Source organism: Sylvia atricapilla, chromosome 2 (genome assembly GCF_009819655.1).
Source record: "Sylvia atricapilla isolate bSylAtr1 chromosome 2, bSylAtr1.pri, whole genome shotgun sequence".
In the NCBI taxonomy this organism is placed as follows: domain Eukaryota; kingdom Metazoa; phylum Chordata; class Aves; order Passeriformes; family Sylviidae; genus Sylvia; species Sylvia atricapilla.
The window spans coordinates 100192075-100209666 of record NC_089141.1 but is presented as its reverse complement, the minus strand read 5'-3'; the positions used below and the strand labels follow the sequence as shown (position 1 = coordinate 100209666).

The 17592-nt window shown below is 43.1% G+C and overlaps 2 protein-coding genes across 8 annotated transcripts in view; both read left to right on the top strand.

Moving 5' to 3' along the window:
• The window catches only part of SH3KBP1 (SH3 domain containing kinase binding protein 1), a 212887-nt gene extending 210542 nt beyond the window's left edge, over positions 1-2345 (top strand). For all 6 annotated transcript variants that reach the window (XM_066313938.1, XM_066313936.1, XM_066313937.1 and 3 more), the window contains one exon: positions 1310-2345. In XM_066313938.1, the coding sequence (XP_066170035.1) occupies positions 1310-1351 (42 nt within the window). In that variant the 3' untranslated portion in view covers positions 1352-2345. The remainder of the gene's footprint in view (positions 1-1309) is intronic.
• Positions 2346-15469: 13124 nt separating this feature from the next.
• MAP3K15 (mitogen-activated protein kinase kinase kinase 15) overlaps positions 15470-17592 on the top strand; it is an 86890-nt gene continuing 84767 nt past the window's right edge. Inside the window, exon 1 of one of the 2 annotated variants that reach the window (XM_066313949.1) lies at positions 15470-15834. In XM_066313949.1, the coding sequence (XP_066170046.1) occupies positions 15522-15834 (313 nt within the window). In that variant the 5' untranslated portion in view covers positions 15470-15521. The remainder of the gene's footprint in view (positions 15835-17592) is intronic. The other variant, XM_066313950.1, reaches the window with a different exon arrangement.

The window sequence follows — 17592 nt, the reverse complement described above, 5'->3', positions numbered from 1 at the left end:
GCTATATATTATATACAATATATATTTTATATTGTATTATTTTATGAGATATATATATATATATATATATATATATATATATATATATATATATATAATATATATATATAATGGTATAGGGCAACTGCACTTCGAACTAGGGATAGAAAGTCAAATTGCAATTTCACTGGACTGTTCCCTCTGTAAAGCACTTGGTCCCTCTGTAAAGCAAAGGGTGTCAGAACTGAGGATCCTCAATGCCTGTGCTCCAGGGCTGCCTAAGGTACTTTGTGTCCAAGCACACAGCAAAATGGCTTCTAATGATACACAGTTCTTATTCAGCTGAAACTGAAATTTTATTCAGATAAAACCCAGTGAACATTTTTAATAGCCATTGTTGATTTAGTCTAACAGGCCAGACTATTCAGAGTTGTCCAGAGATAACTTTACCTCTCTATGCTGAAACCTGCACTGACAGGTTTAGAATTATGATCTTACAGCTGAATGCTTTTACTCCAGTTCAAATGTTGCTTATACTGGTAAACGTTCAGATGCTAGCCAAGATGGCATTATTAGCTTTACACGAAGATGAGAGCTAACAAAAAAAGGTAGCATTAGTTTCAGAGTGCTCTGACAGACATGAAGTAGCACAGCTCTCAGGCCACACGTATTAAAGAAGACTGCCTTGATGATGGTGCAGTTGAACACAGGTTGAAACAGGTGGGTTTGAATAAATCTAGGACCCCTGCCTTAGGGTTTTCAGTGTCTGTCAGAGTGTACAACCTCAGTGTACAACTGAGGCTGCTGATAGTTTCAGCCACATCCTTTTAAGCATGGGCTGTACATCCTTCAGGGCCCTTAAGGTGCCTGGGCACAGGCTTGATGCTTGTAGAAGGCATCACCATTCCTACAGCAAGAACCCTCCCTGCAGGAGACAGACAATGGGTTTTGTCCCTCAGCCACCTGTCCTCATTGCCAGCAGTGCAGTTTATTGTGCTGGCTGTAAGTGCAGCATGGTGCATGGACACAGTGCTCATTCTGCAGTAATGCTGTGTGGCTTGTAAAAGTTGTAATTTAAAGAGATTGAAAGGTCTTGCAGTGCATTCAATGACTATGCTTGTCATGGTCTGAGGGAGGAAGCTGTGCATGGTCATCTTACACAGTTGAGAAGCACCTCAGTTTGTGAAATCTGTGGAAATAAGAGTGGTATAAAACCTGTAGTTGACACCTTTGGACAATAGGGAATGTGCTTTTCAAGTGGCACCAACTGTGCCTCAGTTTGCTAAAGCATCTAATTTAATCAAATACTTTTTCTTCTGTTTGTTTTTAGATGGAAGTTAATGACATAAAGAAAGCTCTTCAATCAAAGTGAATACTTGATAGGTGGAATGTTGCATTATTCTTCATGACTGAGACTCAAATTTATGCCCCAGCCAAAATAACTTTGTGCCAAATGATTTAAGAATTGCCTCAACATCCCTTTATTTGAAGGATTAGCACAACAGTTTTTGATAGCACAACAAAAATACCAACGCGAACAAAATTTCTACCCAAAGCCGTGCTGTGCGGCACTAGTTGTGACTGAAATTGATCTTCTTGTGCTAAAGGCTCTCTACTTCAAGATCCTAGGTGAAATGAAAACTCAGGCAGTTTAGTCCATAGTGGTACTATTTTGATGATATTTTTCCATAAATAAAGTGTATTTCAGATTATCTGTTTACAAGCTTTATGATTTTGACTTTCGGTTTTTAATTGTCTTTTGTCACAGATTTTAAAATGTTTGTACTTCATATAGCCAGGAATGAATGTTAATGTTGGGGCTGGAGGGATTATTTTTGCTTTGAGATTGAACAGCCTACTTTTCGTTATGGTTTTAAGTTCTGTTAAATATGCAATTTTATGTCCCCGAATCCCCCACAGACCTAAACTTACATTGTGTACAGTAACGTATTTACAAGAAGGAAACAAACCAACAGAAGTCTGGTCTTTGCAATGATTTGTGCCTTTCTTTGCCACACACTGACTGGAGCCGGTTGAGGCCAGCTCTCCCTATGTAGCCACCACGATGTCCCTGGTGTGGGGTGGAGGTCACCTTCCCACGCTCAGCTGCTCGGTCAGGGGAGCGTGTTTGTGCCAGGGGCAGGACAAAAGGGCACAGCTGAGATCAGCTTTGTCTTGAGCAGCTGTGGCTTTTTAGCTTTCCTGGTTTGGGTAGGCCTCTCCCTCAACCTGAATGTTCATCTCCGCTTGATTTTCATTAGATGATTTAAACACCCACCTCTGTCCCCAATTTTGCACAGAGTGAACAGAATATGCATTATTAAAGCAAAAATAAATAAAAGTAATCTATAAAACATGAATAAAAAGTTGTATTATTTCATGCACAAGGTTCTCTGTCGTGTGACAGTGTTTCATTTGCTGTTGATGTGGTATTGTTTGCTCTACAATATTGTACACTTACAGTCTGATACACTTCATAGTCCTACTTTTGCAGCAGCACTTTCTTCTCAACTCGTTGTTGAACCTGATGCTTACTTCAGTTTCTCTGTTTGCTTTCATTCTTTCAAATTTTCACATATTCCTGGTTGTGGTTTCATGTGTTCTTAACTAACCACAGAGTATCCTCATATCTTGTCCAGCAATCTCTGTTAAGTTTATAAAGTGTTTAAATAACAGATGTTTTTGCATAGCATGAAGTGAGTGGGTAAGGGATGTTAGTGATGCTTCCAAGGAACAAAACCCCCCCCACATGAAGGATCTGCTTATCATCCCATCAAATGCTGGCTCCAGCAGCACACCCTGTATCAGCCCCTGCCTGCCAGGAGCTGAGTGAGATGTAGTGTGCAGTTGGCTGGTCACATTCACATATGGTTTGCAGAGTTCCCATGAACTTTTTGATATGCACAAATATATAAAATACCCACTCCACCGTAGCTGAATCGGGTTTGTGGGTCTCAACTGGCAGCTCAGAACCTGACTGTTGGGATGAATTTTTCTTCCACAGCATCTGCTTCTGTTGTAACAGTGATGTCTGAGATTTAAAGATTGGGTAGTGAAACTTGAGAATTTTTTTAAAGTCACAATACACTGCTCAATGTACTCAAACAGAAACACTAATAAAATATTTTATCACTGAAAGGCTCTTATGTAACATTTCTGAATATCTACATTAAAATATTTTTGTACAAAGAATGAGAGTCTTGCCATAGCTTTCCAGCAGTAAGGATTTCTACATTACTTCCATGATTTTTGTAAAGTTAGTAGCAGAGTAGGAGAACAGACGGAAATTAAGGAATAAGGAATAAGAATTCTGTTTGGGTTTTTAGTTATACATTTGCCATATTTATCCAGAAATTAACTTCTCTGGATCCCCAGTTCCCTGGAAAGAGATAAACTGTGGTAAATAAAGTATTGATTCCTGAGCCATGGCTCAGAAATATATCAGACATCTCAGAAGTGTTCCATATTTTGAAAATGAAAGTCTGAATTTGGAACTAGATTCCAAAAGAAAAAAAAGGTTACTTTTTTTTTTTTTTTTTTTAGTCCTATTGAGATGATAACTTGTCATTTTATAAACCTAAGTTAGAAGTCCAATGAACCATGCTTTGTAGAAGATGCTTAAATAAGTTTTTGTGAAAATGCTTTGCTTTGCAAGTTGTTTTTTCTGGGAGAGAACACTGCAGAAATACAAGCTCTTCTTGCTGCATTTCATTATAATAATACAACGTATTTCACATAAGACATGGATTTTCCCTTTCTAAAGAATATGAAATATGCATTAAAAACGTGTATATAAACTGCTGCTTTTAAAAGTGTTTGGTTTTATATTTAAAGAAAATCAGAAAAGACTGGTGAAGTACAAAGTGATTTTGTTGTGAAAATGATAAATCTTTTTGTTTGAAGAGTTGTGTAAAATGACTTTTCATTAATATGCCCATACCAGTCCTGTAGCAAACTTCTGCTTATGGGTAGAAGTCAGGTGTGAAATATCAGACTCATACCTTTGGATGATAATATCCAAATTCTTGATTTGGGAAATTTTTGTTTATTAAGAAAACAGATTTATGTTCTCTTTTTGTTCTTGTTTCAATTCTAAAAGGAGCAAGTATTTCTTAATGTGAGACCATAGCACTTAGAACTTTAAAAAAGTTTTACGTGGAAGTAAGATGGCAAATACTTGAAAGTGTGTTTTAAATTTCATCTTCTGTGATTTTCTTATTAATTCGTTTCTGAATGAGCAAAAGGTTCAGATGAGTTTCTTGTTGTGCTAACAGGTCAAAGGACTGAACACAGCTCTGCAGTCATTTTTATGGGCTAATTTGTGTATGAAATGTCCATGAGCGCTATGCTCTGTGACAGCCAGGACTGAAATTTGCAAATATGAAACAAGGTGAGACAGCGCTGTAAAACACAGTCAGAAGTTTGTGCTCTGCTGAAGTGACAGAATCCTTTTCCTCGTGTTCTTGTGGAGCTGCCTGGGGTGTGAGCTCCCCTGCTCCCCTCCCGCCAGGCTGCTTCCCTGAGCATCCCTGTGCCTGGAGCCTGCGGCAGCGCCCCGGGTTTGGTGCTGCAGGGACGGCGTGGCTGGAGGTGTCTGGTGGTCCTGTGCCTTCCCTGGCCGTGCCACATCACATCACAGCACCGCTGTGCTGACGCCTTTCGCCTCTGTGTGCGGCGTTTGTGCCCGGGGCACTGCCCTGGGAGCAGGCGGCTGTGGCCGGAGGCTCTGCGGGTCCCACTAACACCAACACCACATGAGAGAGGGTGGCTGGGTGGGGTGATGGACAGTGCTCCTGCTTGCAGGAATATCAGCAGTCTGCAGGGCCACGAAGAGGTGTGAGGACTCCAGTGTCTGCTTCTCTGAATGAGGACCCTGGGGCTGGAAACTGGACAGAGGCACATTGGTGAGGAAAGCGTGAAGGCTGGTGAGAAAGATGATACCTTTCACACAGGAGTGCTGTGGTTTGAAAGCAGGCAGGAATTTTGTTTAAAGTAGAACCAGCTACTTTACAACTTGGCACCGAGGAGGTTTTCAGCTGTGTGGAGGTGGCAGTGCTGCTGGGCACCAGCAATTCCCATGGGCTTTGGCTGGGACAGGGTCCTCCAAGCATTGACTTCTGTTCATAGCAATCCTTAAGTTAAAAAGAGCCAGAAGAGGGGGAGCTGAATTCCCCACACGAAACACTGGGTAATTGTATCCATGGTTATTAACACCCTTCAGGCAGAAATTAGATTTTGCTTGGCACCTTTTGCCTCAGCTGACTCTTAAGCTGGCCGAGCAATTAGCAGCTGGCTGTGTGTGACCCGGCCCGTTCACTCCCAGCTTCCTGCAGCTGCTTCCCTCCTCCTGAGCTGCAGCCTCCCCACTCCAGCCATTCCCTGCCTTTGGAAAATAACCAGCTTCTTCAGATCACCACACCTGAAGGTGAGAGGCTGCCAGTGCTTCCCAGCCTGGAAAGGAGCAACTGAGGAAGCAAGAGACACCATTTAAATGCCGTCAGGAAGCTGCGGTGCTGTGTGGGAGCCAGGGAATGAGCAGCCTCGGTGCCAGCAGCCAGGAAATGGCCCTGGGCCATCCTCCCCTCTGCCTTCTGCTCAGGGAACAAAGGTTACTGCACCCGCTCCACACGGTGTTGTTTGGGGCTCTCTCTTTTAATCCAGTGCAGACACAAACTCTTAGAGTAGTGAGTGTCAACCACAGGCAGCCTCAGGAAGAGATGCTTGAGAGAGTTTCTATATGCTGCCTCAGTCAGGCTTTTCCTGAGCCAGTGATGCAGCTGAGTTGCCCCTTGAAGCGCTCACAGCTCCAGTATTGGACAGTGTGAGGGGCTGGAGTGCAAACAGCTGAACTAACAAAATGGCTTAATGCTCCTCTCTGAACTTTCTTTTTAAGTATTAGAAATTGAATTGTATTTTTTCCTGTGTTAGCACTGTAGGATGAAAAATTTAAGATGCTAATTAATTTTATGGGATTGTTACCCTGCAAACTGGAGTAATTAGTACATTTTAGCACGATAATTAACTATAATTCTAGACAAATCACTAGATTCATGAGAATAATTGTCCTGACACATTGTAAAGGTTACAATGGAGAGGCAGGGCCTACCAATCTCTCTCAGCCCCTCAGATAAGTAGGTTTTGAACTCTGCTCTCTTTTTCACGTAAGAAAAGCAACTGGAGAATATAGCTGATGATAATCACAGGAAAACAGAATTGCATTTATCAGTATGATCTTAAAACATCCAATAGACTGTTTCTTGGAGGAGAAAACTTGAAAATTAGAATACCAAAATAAATTATGTAAGAATGAGCAGACTTCAAAACCATTTTTGAATATCAAGACATTAAAGAAACATCTATTCTCGAAACTGTCTCTGGTAAAATCCCTTCACTTCACTGAGCCCAGACCCAGCATTTTCATTTGGTATGGGAGATCATACTCCTCAGTACAAGCCCTTTCCTATGTCCTTCATCCCAGCTACTGAACAGCAAATATCCTCTTAGCAAAGGGGCCCATCAGGCTGCTCTTCACCTCCTCGGGTAACAGCAATGAAGAGTTTGGGATTTTGTGAAAGCTTCTTGGGCTTATTTTAGAGGTAGTAAAAATTAAGCTGGGCAGCTGTCCCTGCCACAGGATGACCCATTACCTGGGTTTACCCCCTTCTGGAGATGGCTTTCATTGCAAAGGGCACACCAGGTAAAGGAGAAAGCTCAATCACACAATTTGTGGACCATGCTCTTTTTCCTAGCACAGAGCACCAAACAGAGAACAACAGCTAATGCAGGGTAAGTGGAAAAGAAGGTGCATCTGAATGGAAATTGCTACTGCTGGATAATTTGGCTGCTCTGGATTCAAAGAGCCAAATCTACTGAGCTTAGCCAAGTTTACTGTTGGAAGCATAGATGCAGCTATATAGCAAATAAAAGTACTAGGTAGGGGGAGACATGATGTAAATTTTAAGATCCTAGCAAACCAGTGCTGGCTGGAGAAAGCTACCTCATTAATGTTTGACATGTTTCTTGTGGGAGGTACAGGTTGTTTGTGCCATTGTGCCCCGTGTGTCACTGATGTCAGGGGAATGGAAAACTGATGCTCTAACTGGAAGGACTTGCTCACCTCAGAAATAAGCTCTGTAACCTGTGCTTGGGGAGCTCTTAACACAAGAAGGATGTCACATTACTGCAGTAACTACAGGCTTCAATATTGGACTTGATCTAATTGAGATATATTAAAGTCAATAAGGCTGATTCAGTCTTAGTACTGATTCAGAGCTCACAGTCACCACTGTGCTCTCTCCAGCTAGGTGCAAGTCTGGAGTAAACACGAATTCTCCTATCCCCATTTGCACTCACCTCCTGTGTGCCCTGACTCAGGTCTCATGCTTCCTCAGCCTTCCCCTGTGTAATTATAAAAAGCAGCAATCTCAGACTCTAAATTTCCTCTTGTCCCAAATCGGACACCTTCCTGCTCTAGAAATGTGTGTCACAGTACCCTGTGACAAGGATGCAACCCACAACCTCTGCCTAAATGAAGGTGCTGATGTGCTCAGGCAAGCTGGTTGCCTTCTGCAGGCTCTGGCTGGTGTCATTTTGTAGGCTGGACTAAGATATTGCTGTGCCTCTGTTAAACAGAAGGAAAACGGGACTCTCCTCAGGTTGGTTTCACGCTGCAGCAGCGTGTGTGTGTCATATGGAAATCTGCAACCTGTTTGCATTTGGGGATGTAAGAAAGAGTGTCTGTGTGTGCCAAAGTATTAACCTGATTTTCTACTTCTTTGTTGCTGTGTGAGTAGCTGAGGATTCTCCAGAGCAATACTGAAATAGTTCACAGTTTTACAATTGGATTTAAACTTCTAGAGGAAACAAGACCATCAAGACTAACACAAAGGATACCTTTTACTACTGCTACTGGAAATCTTACTGCTGTAACAACACAACTCTTTTCCTCAAATAGATGTTACCTGGAATTTCCCAAATAAAAAGAAGAGTTAGGTGTTTCCATTGCAAGGTCATTAGCAAAGAATGTATTCGTTCCTACAAAAAGGTCAGGAATGCTCAGTGCTTTCTAGGTGTGTTGGATTAGAACAGGAAGCAGGTTATTATTTAACTTGCTTTTTACTGTGAAGTGCAGGAAGAAACTCTTTGGCATTTTGACAGAAATGTGATTTGACACAGTGATGGGCTGAAGGTCTCGCTTACGGCATTATAAAACTTTCCTGGAATGATTCCTATCCTTCTGGCAGAGAGATGTCTGAAAAGGGACTGCATTTGAGTGACAATGTGTCTGGCCATTAAATTTTCTAACTGTACAGGAGTGACGTGTTATTTGGCAACAACTTTAATAACAAGTTTAATAGCATGTGACAGTGCTCTAGCAAAGAATGAATGTAATACAAGTTGACAAAGCAGAGAAGGCAAAGTGTCTGGCATCACACATAGGTCTGACTGTGTAACCAGGAGAGCTTCAGGACCAGATTGCTGAGTGTTACACACATTTGGATTCCACTATTAAAAGAATTGAGAACTCCACCTAGCCAAGCCCAAATATGCAAGTTAGACCCAATGCTAATGACTTCACACCTTCAGAGCAGGAGCATACACAAGCTGAGAAAGTAGTTGCCAGAAATTTCAAGACAGGCTGATGTTGCTCTCTGTTACACTAGGTGCCTTAGCTGTGCTCCTACATATTACTGCCTGCTTCTCCCAAGACTTTTCACACTGCTACTTCATGAAGGTGAATTATGTAACAGTACTTTATTAAAAAACAACAGAAGCCCCGATTTTGGATATTGGTAAAGTTCTCTCTTCACATACCAAGCTCATATTTAATAATGTTGCGATTTCTTGACTGCTTTAACACAGAGAAATGCAGGTGCAACTAAAGAATTCTTACTGAAGTTTTACTACATTTCTATACTTGGTTAAATATATGAAACTTTCATTTATATCTATTACAAAAGTGGGTATTGACATAACAGATAAGTTTTTTTATTGGTCACTTTAAAGCAGTCCTTGCCTCCTCAGGACTCCTTTGCTGTTCACAGTCCATCTGGTAAGAGCAAAACCATTGTGATTACAAATATTAAAAATGTTTTCGAACAGCACTGACAGCTTTGCTTTTGCCAGGCTTCTAAGCCTCATGAATCCTCATGTCAATGTCAATAAAAATGAACCACATATTCTAGTCCTCTCCATTGTTTTTACAGTAGGAGTGTAACCAGGTTGTCTTCCCTGCCACAGACACAATTTTGCTGGGCTTTCATTAATCAGTCGACAGAAATGCTTGGCTATAATAAAAATTAATAGTCATGTAGTCTTTACCATGAATGTTTCTTCAGGGAGAAACAACTTGAGAACAGCTAAAAGTGACAGTATTTTCTTAAAATGGTGTGAAAAACGCTGAGCCATGACACATAAAGAAGTCAAGATACTTTGATCAAGCTGAAAACAAAAAAATTTATCAGTCATTGTAAGAATATTTAATCTTCTGCCCATGCAAACATTTTAAACCAGACCTCTAACAAGCAGCAGCTTCTTATTCTCTAGGCAAATGTGTATTTCTCACCCCCAGGACCTGCTGAATTGGAGAGGATTGTAGAGGAGAAATTCATCAGGCCAAGATGTTGTATGAGTGGAGAAATCTAGGGTTTATATTGTTATTTATTAATATCTAGTACTTGAATGCATATATTCAGAATTTTATAGGCAGTCAGATGAAGACTCCATCCTCCTAAGTGGAAAATTTACTTTTCCCCCAGGTTTTCTTGAGGTTTTCTCTAACATTAGTCATCTTAGTAAGAGTTCAGAAATTTCAGGGTCCTAGGGAGGTCTTTCTGAATGGGGGCCTGGTTTAGGTTTCTCCCATCTGAAATATAAACTAAAAGTTATTTGTAATATGTTGAAAACTGGAGATAAGGGGGTTTCTGTTTGATTATTGATTAAAAACTGTATTTTAGAGAACTTGGGTCAACTTCTGGCTCTGAGCTTGCTGTTGCTCCTCAGTTGATGAACTGAGAAAGTCCAGAGAGCCATAGGTACCTAAATCAGAATAAAGTTTTTAACCAGATGTTATAAATGCACGTGCCCAAGTCTTGTGTCATTGATATGATCTAACTGTCTGATAGGAAGAAATGCCAACTATCAGACATACAGAAAGTGTGAGTTCTGCTTTGACAGATATTCAGGAAAGGTTGAGTAGGTTTTTATTCCTTCACTTTGTTGTTATTTACTGCTGGTCTGTTAGTTTGGGTTATTTTTTTTATTTCAAATGCAGGCATTCCTCTCTAAGTGAAGTTACAGTTTTATGGAAGCTATTGGGAATACCTGCATACTTTTTTCACTGCTACCTTGCTTTCCTTAGTCATCCCCACTCCCAAAGTCTTGACATAAGACTACTCAAAATCCAAAGGCAAGAATTTTTGATTAGGGTGCCAGATGTACCGAAAACTAAAAAAGATTAGGAATTTGGACTCAAAGCCAATTTGAATTGATCACACTTTGCTCTGTGTGCATGTGAGCACACAAGGTGTATCTATAAAGTTATTCTCCAAGGCAAGTGGAGAGCAAAGACAGAGAGCAGTCCTCCTTTGACTAACCTTGTCTGTCACACGGGGTGTCCCTCTGTCCTTCATTTGCTGGGGGTGGCGAGGAGCAGATGCTGTGTGCAATGTGCTTCTCTGTACAAAACAGTGGGTCTGAACAGAAAGCTGTGCCAGGGATTATATTCTTAGACCCAGCAGTCACTCTCTTTGTCTTCATTCTTTATCAGGCCGAATGAGCTTGTGAGGTCTCACAGTGCCCAGTGAAGTGAGAGGAATCCCTGAGATCTTTGAATCCAGTTCCAGTGATGATCTGGTGGCCAAGGTGTTTTGACTCCACATAACTGAGACATCAAAGTTTCCCCCTTGCAAAAGAAGTGGGCTTTGCTGCAAGTTCAACTTTTAAAGCATTATAGCATTTTTAAGTCATCTTCATGAAGTTTTTCTTCAAGAATTATCCCTGTTGCTTAGATTCCATTTATACAGAGTTAGTATTTTTCATCTCACTTTTGAACAAATCCAAGCAGTTTATTAAGGAAAATTATTCTTAAGGAGAATTTGCAGAATTTTATCTAAAAGCTAGTGAAGTTTTTACATAATGACTTTGAAAACTAAATTGTCATTTGTCTGGATTCATACTTCAAAAAAAAAAAATTCTTCCTGTTCAGTAGAGAAATCAACTCTTTTCTTTGTCATCACATGACAGCAGTATCTGTAGGGTTACCTGGAGACCTGCTCACTGTGAATGAAAATAAATGGAGTAGCACACTAGTAGCAGCAACAACAAAAGATCCATTAACAAAATGCTTGCTTGTAATAGAGTAAATACCACAAATTGCATTATCTTGTGGAAAGCTGGTGCAGTGGCTTGCCAGGAAACAATCTGGACATCTAAATATTTTCCCCAATATTCACAATGCAGGAAAAAAGTCTCACATCTAGGGTACAGAATTCAGGCTTTTTGTATGCATGTTCATGCAAGGCAGCTGTCACCCTGATGGAGCTCCTTGGGGAAGTTTGTCCAGGATGCCACTGCTTGCCAGAAGGGCAAGGCAGGGGAGATGTAGCCACGGCTATGGATGTGCCCATAACTGAGGTGGTCAGTGCCAAGTAGCTGTGGATGGACTCCTAGGCACCTGTGCAGCAGGTGTGATGGATGCCCTGGACACTGTGCTGGGGAGCATCCTGCAGGAAATACTGCCAGAGCATGGCCAGGTGGATTTGCACCTCAGTGGAACAGCTCAAATCTGCAGGTTCCCCATGGACCAGATGTCTTCTGGTTTATTTGCTACTTACCTGAGCCAAGAGAGGTTGGCCTCCCCTGACACTGCATAAAATGGGAGGAGCCTCTTTATAGGTGAAAATATCAGAGGGTAATGAAATTGCAGACTGACCTTTATGATAGTTCTAGTCTGTGTTTTCTTCTTTTTTAAGGGAGGCTATAGCTGTATATGCATTAGGGGAAAAGGTTTGCCCGTGGAGTCAATATAAATTTACAGTTTGAAATTTATATACATCTACAGTTTTTAGCCCCGGGGAAAAAAAGGAAGGACTCACTTCCCTTAGCCCAGTTACGCTAAAAAAGAAGTGGTTTCAAGGACATCTATTTTCTTTGCAGAAGTGGTAATTAATATTCTGCACTAAGTGGATTTGACAGGTGTAAAGTGCTGACTGAGAAAATTGTGCCATCATTTTTACAGCTCTGTACAAGAGCAAATGTTGACTTCACAAACTGTGCTTGGTTTTGTTAGGCTGGGTTCTATGTAAAGGCAGAAAGTCTTGGAAAGTGATATGGAAGCTGAATAGTCACTTCTGGCCTGGACTTTTAAATGGGCAACTCTAGGGGCAGAATGGCTCTTTTTATAACCTCATTCTTGGACCACTTTTCCAAAAAGAGGAAAGAATGTTGCATGACTCACCTTTTTTTCTTCTACATTTAACACTTTTGGTTTGCACAAAAACAGTTCAAATACCCCAAAGTCTGAATCTACTATTTATTCTCACTCAGGTGACTTGCAGGACCTGAAGATACCATTGCTCAGTGAAAATGTCAGGCATGCCAGCACTGAGCCACAGTTTCTGAAGATAGTCTATAAATTGAAGCTTCTTCATTTTAAAATGGTCCTTATTTCTAGCTTGAAAGAAAGCATACACGCTCTGAACAAGTTGCACCAGGTTAAACTACTGAAAACCAATGATAGATTGTAAGGAAAAATGTCCAAGGAATAGTAAGGATATTGTTTGAAAGACAAATAAAATTAAGAAAAGGGGAAAATATCCTTTTCTTATTTATCATCATGTAAAATATCTACAGACTATCACTCTGTTTCACGACCAAGAGACAGACCTCTCAACAAGTAATTTTAAAAATTAACAAATTATAAAAACCTGCAAAATGAAGTCTGAAGACATGTCTTAGACCTACAACAACCTAAATTTTTATAATCTCTGGAAGGCACAAAAGCTTATTTACTATGCCTCAGTGGCATCCCACTTAGCAATCCCAGCTTATTTGTTGAAAATTGACACTAAAACAATTTTCAAGATTACAGAAAGCATTACACCATGCATATATTGTTCTAAACACATTGAATTGCAATTTGGTTTTTTTGCATGTTAGTTGCTAAAAGCCTGAGGATGTTCTTGAATAAGATAAAAGCTTTCCTGTGCAAATAATCCCTTAACTTTGACAGCACTGTACTTCTCAGTTTTTAATAACAGCTGTTCTACCATACATTTTTATAATTCAAAAAGTACAAAGTAGGATTGGTATAGGGGAGAATCATAAACTTAGGTGTTAGTGCTCTTTATTGATGGAAGGCTCAATGTGCATATTGACTATCTGCTAAATGCAGGCTTTGATTTTTCTCCTATTATATCAGGCAATTGGTGCATTACTGGATCAAGGCTAATAGACATGGTGTGTCATACAATAGCTTACTCTTGCCTAAAGAGAAAAGCTGCCAGGAGTGGGGGGAATCTCTGGTGGCCATGCCATTCCTCCAAAGTCTCACATTCTAGTGCTTCTGTCAAAAAAGCACATACACACCCCCAACCTGTGGACCAAGTCTAAAGGTTTATTTGCCCTAACTTTCCAAAATGAGAAATAGGTTTGCCTGTTAAATTATTTATCCACATTCTCTCTAAATTCCTTATGAGCCACTAAGCAAACATGAATACTGCACAGCACTATGCTATCCTCATGTTGGAGTGTTTTTTAGAAATACTGGCTACTGCAATTCTTATTACCAATCCCTGGTTTCACAGTAATCAGACTCTGGTTTTGAGGCGGACTTGGTTTATTTTAGAAGGAGCTGCATGACCCTGGACAGGGACTTTGAATAAAGAAATCCCTGTGCCTTCATACCCTCACAGTCTGTGCACAAGATCTTCATCTGCCCTGTGTGTTCCTCCTGATCCAATAGAAATTTATGGTCTGGGATCTTCGAACACCTCATTGGATTCTTTATCCATGTCCACATGGACAGGCCATTAACTGCTCCTATCTTCTGGCTTGGTGCAGCCTTGGGACCCTCTTTGGTGTTACTGAGTACCCAGGTCTCAGCCCTTATCTGAAAGTATCCCATCTTTTCCTCCCCTGCTGAGCCAGCCATGCTGATGAAGGGACCTCATTTCAAGTTCACCTATAGTGTTTTGTGCAAGGCCTGCGTGTGCTAAATTGTAACCAAGTAACAATTAAACTTAAGCCTATGCATTTCTCATATTCTATAAGTAAATTAATTTTAATCCCAAACAGGCACCTAGAGAGGAAAATACCATGCTGTAAGACTCTGATTGTAGCTTTTGTTGTATTACTGAAAGGGTGGGGAGGCATGGTAATAGGCTGCCCAGGGCAGTGGTAGAGTCCTCATCCCTGGAGGTGTTCATGTGTGGCTGTGGCACTTGGGGATATGGTTTGGTGGGGAACATGGTGGTGCTGGGTTAACAGCTGGACTCAATGACTTTAGAGGTCTTTTCCAATATCAACAGTTCTCTGTTTCTATGATTACAGCATGGGATAAAATCATTGTCTCCGATAGCCACATAGTCTTCACGCTGCAGCAAAACGTGAAGAAACTCTTTGTTTAAAATCTCATCTGTCACCATGAGTGGAAAATGAAATGAAAAAGCTTTCCAGATAGGTTTACTACTTCAAACACAAATTTGCAGAGGGACTGTGCTTTTCCACTGTTCCCCTGATCGCCAGTCGGTCGTGGTCCCCATAGGGTGACTTTTGACAGCTGGGGTACGAGGCTGAGACATGAAGTTACCCAGGCACCAGTGCCTGGACCAGTAGTAGTACCAAACCCCAGACTGCCATCACTAGTGTAGCTAGTAAGAAAAATGCGTTAGAAAATCAAACATAATTTTGTTCTTAAAAAGAAGCCAGGAATTGCCACAAAGTTACTAGAAGCTGGTTTTGTCATGATCGTGGGAGATTATGAAGAAAAGAGAAGGAACTCAAGGATGAACTAGTACCGAAACTTCTGACAGAGTTTAAATGCGGTCCAAGCCGTGTGAGCAGCTGGACGGGGAAGAGCAGCTCCGTGTGGGAGCAGCTGCGATAGCGCAGGGAAGACAGGCGAGCAGCAGCTCCTTGCCTCGGGGGCAGCGGAGCCGCGGGCGGTGCGCTGCGGCCGGCGAGGGGCGGGCAGGGCCGGCGATAAACGGGGCGCCATCGGCCCCACCGCCGCTCAGAGCGCCCAGGCGGCGGCCGGGAGCGGGCCCCTGTCCCGGGAAGGCACGGCGGGGTGGGGCCGGGCTCGGCGCGGGGCTCCTTCGTGTCCTTCGGGGAGGGCGGTGCCGGTGAGCCGAGCCCCGCGCCGCGCCGGCCGCCTTCGGCTCGCCTCGTCCCGGGAGCGGAGGGAAGCGCGGCCAGAAGGGCGGGCGGGAGGAGGGAGGGAGCCGCCGCGCCGGGGCTCTGCCCGGCCGTCCGCGATGGGACGCGGCCCCGCCTGAGCACCTGGCGGCAGCGCGCCGCTCTCCTCATCCCTCGACGCCGCTATGGAGAGCCCCGCGGGCGGCAGCGCGGCCGCCGAGCCGGCGCCCCCCGGCGCGGAGCCGGAGCCGGCGGCCGGGGGCCCCGCGGAGGCGGAGGCGGAGGCGGGCTCGGCGGCCCCGCGGCCGCGCTGCCTGAGGGCCGTGTACGTGCTGAACGACCCGCCCAAGGCGGGCGCCGGGGCGCGGAGCCCCGAGGCCGGGGCGCGGCAGTGCCTGCTGCGGGCCTGCGAGGCCGAGGGAGCGCAGCTCAGCACCGTCAACTTCGGCGAGCTGGACTTCGGCGAGACGGCGGTGCTGGACGCCTTCTACGACGCCGGTGAGCGGGCCGCGCTGAGGCGGGACGCGGGGCGGGTCTCGGGCGGGAGCCTGCCCCGCCGCCTCCCGGGGCTGCGGGGACACTGCCCGGCGCGGGGAGCCGCGCTCTGGGCCGGGGGCGTGGGGACGGGCGGCGAAGGGCTCCTCGTGTGATGTGTCCGGCGCAGGGAGCAGACGGTGAGAGGAAAAGTTGAGGCTCTTGCAGCAGCTCACCGAGTCTCCACGGTGGTTGCCCCAGCAGGACTGTGATCCTACGGTACCAGCCGAGTCTTAAGGAATAGCAGGGCTCATCCTGAGGTGGTTTACTAAGAACCTTCCCTTCCAGCTGCCAGCCTGATGGGGAACTTAGAGCGAGACACAGCAGAAGACACGCCGGCCTCTGATCTGGCTTGGCCAGAGGCTTCGTGTTCACCAGTCTCACTCCAAACTGCACAGTGAAGTTGGCTTGTATGTGAACAAAGTGAACCTATACTGCTCTGAAAAAGGACCCTGGGTATTTCCCACGCTGTTCAGGTTTCAGCTGGTGAAGGGGTCTGATGGTTCAAAAGAAAGCTGCTGTCCCTTCTCCACTTGAAACCACCTGGCTGGGCTGGCACTGTGGCAGAGAACTGTGAGCTTTTTGATCGTACATTGGAAGCCTCTGAGTCAATAGGTATTGTAAAGTAATCAAGGTATGTAGATATTTTGCTGGCATGCAGGTATATGTTTTTCTCCTTTCTGTATGAGCTAGCATATGGAAATGCCAGGAATTCACAGACTCCAAAGATGGAAAGTACTCTTTAAGTCTGTGTTGATGGTAATCTTTCACAAGAACTTTGTTTTGCTCATGAAGTGTGTTAAAGAATATTTCCTAAAACTTTATTCTTATTTTCAGTTCTCCTGTGATTACGAGCCCATTCCATCCCAATAAGTCACCCAACTATTGAGGAACCTTGCATCCCTTTTTGTTTGTTTGTTTTTTTTTCCCAGTCAGGGTTTTTTGTTATGTCTCTGCTAGCAAGGTTGACAAGTATGTAATATATTCTTTGTCTTAGTATACAAACACAACCTAGCAATTTATTTTATAGCCCTTCTGAAGGTAAGCATAATAATGTACTCATCAACACAAAATTGTTCTTCCATTTCTACTAATAGTGCTATTAATGTGTTAGACACACACCTGCTGTGCTCTGAGAGTCTGGAACAGCTATTTAAAAAGGGTTCTTAAATTACTGCATTCTGAGGTGAGTGCCTCTTTTCTAGGAATATGCCCTAACTTTGCAGACTTTTGATTCAAGTCATCTTGTTGGACCAAGATCATTTTATCACTGATTAATACAACTTTGTAATAGTAAACTGCATTTTTACTGGATACACCATCAACACTCTTATATCAAGGGCTTTTTTCAATTAAAAGCTAATTGGATGTCTAGTTTTTAACTGGAGTTCCAAAGGAGACTGTTAAAAATAGACTTTTTGTGGATTTCTTTCCAGTAGCAACAATTAGCCACGGGGACGTCTTCTTAGTTTGTGTAATGTATGCCTGAGATTTCTGGCATATGTTCAGTTCTTAAGAAGAACACCATTAAGAATAATGTCAACACTCCTGTGGCTCATGATGAACTTTGTGTTAGGAAGTTCCCATGTGTTTACTTTACAAAGAAAAAAATCAAAAGTTTTATTGCTGCCTGGGTAAGATATGAAGCAGGTGTTTCCCACGCTGAAGATATCTCTTACAGTGTGTATTTGGTTTCTGTAGCTGAGGGGCAGAACCTTGAAA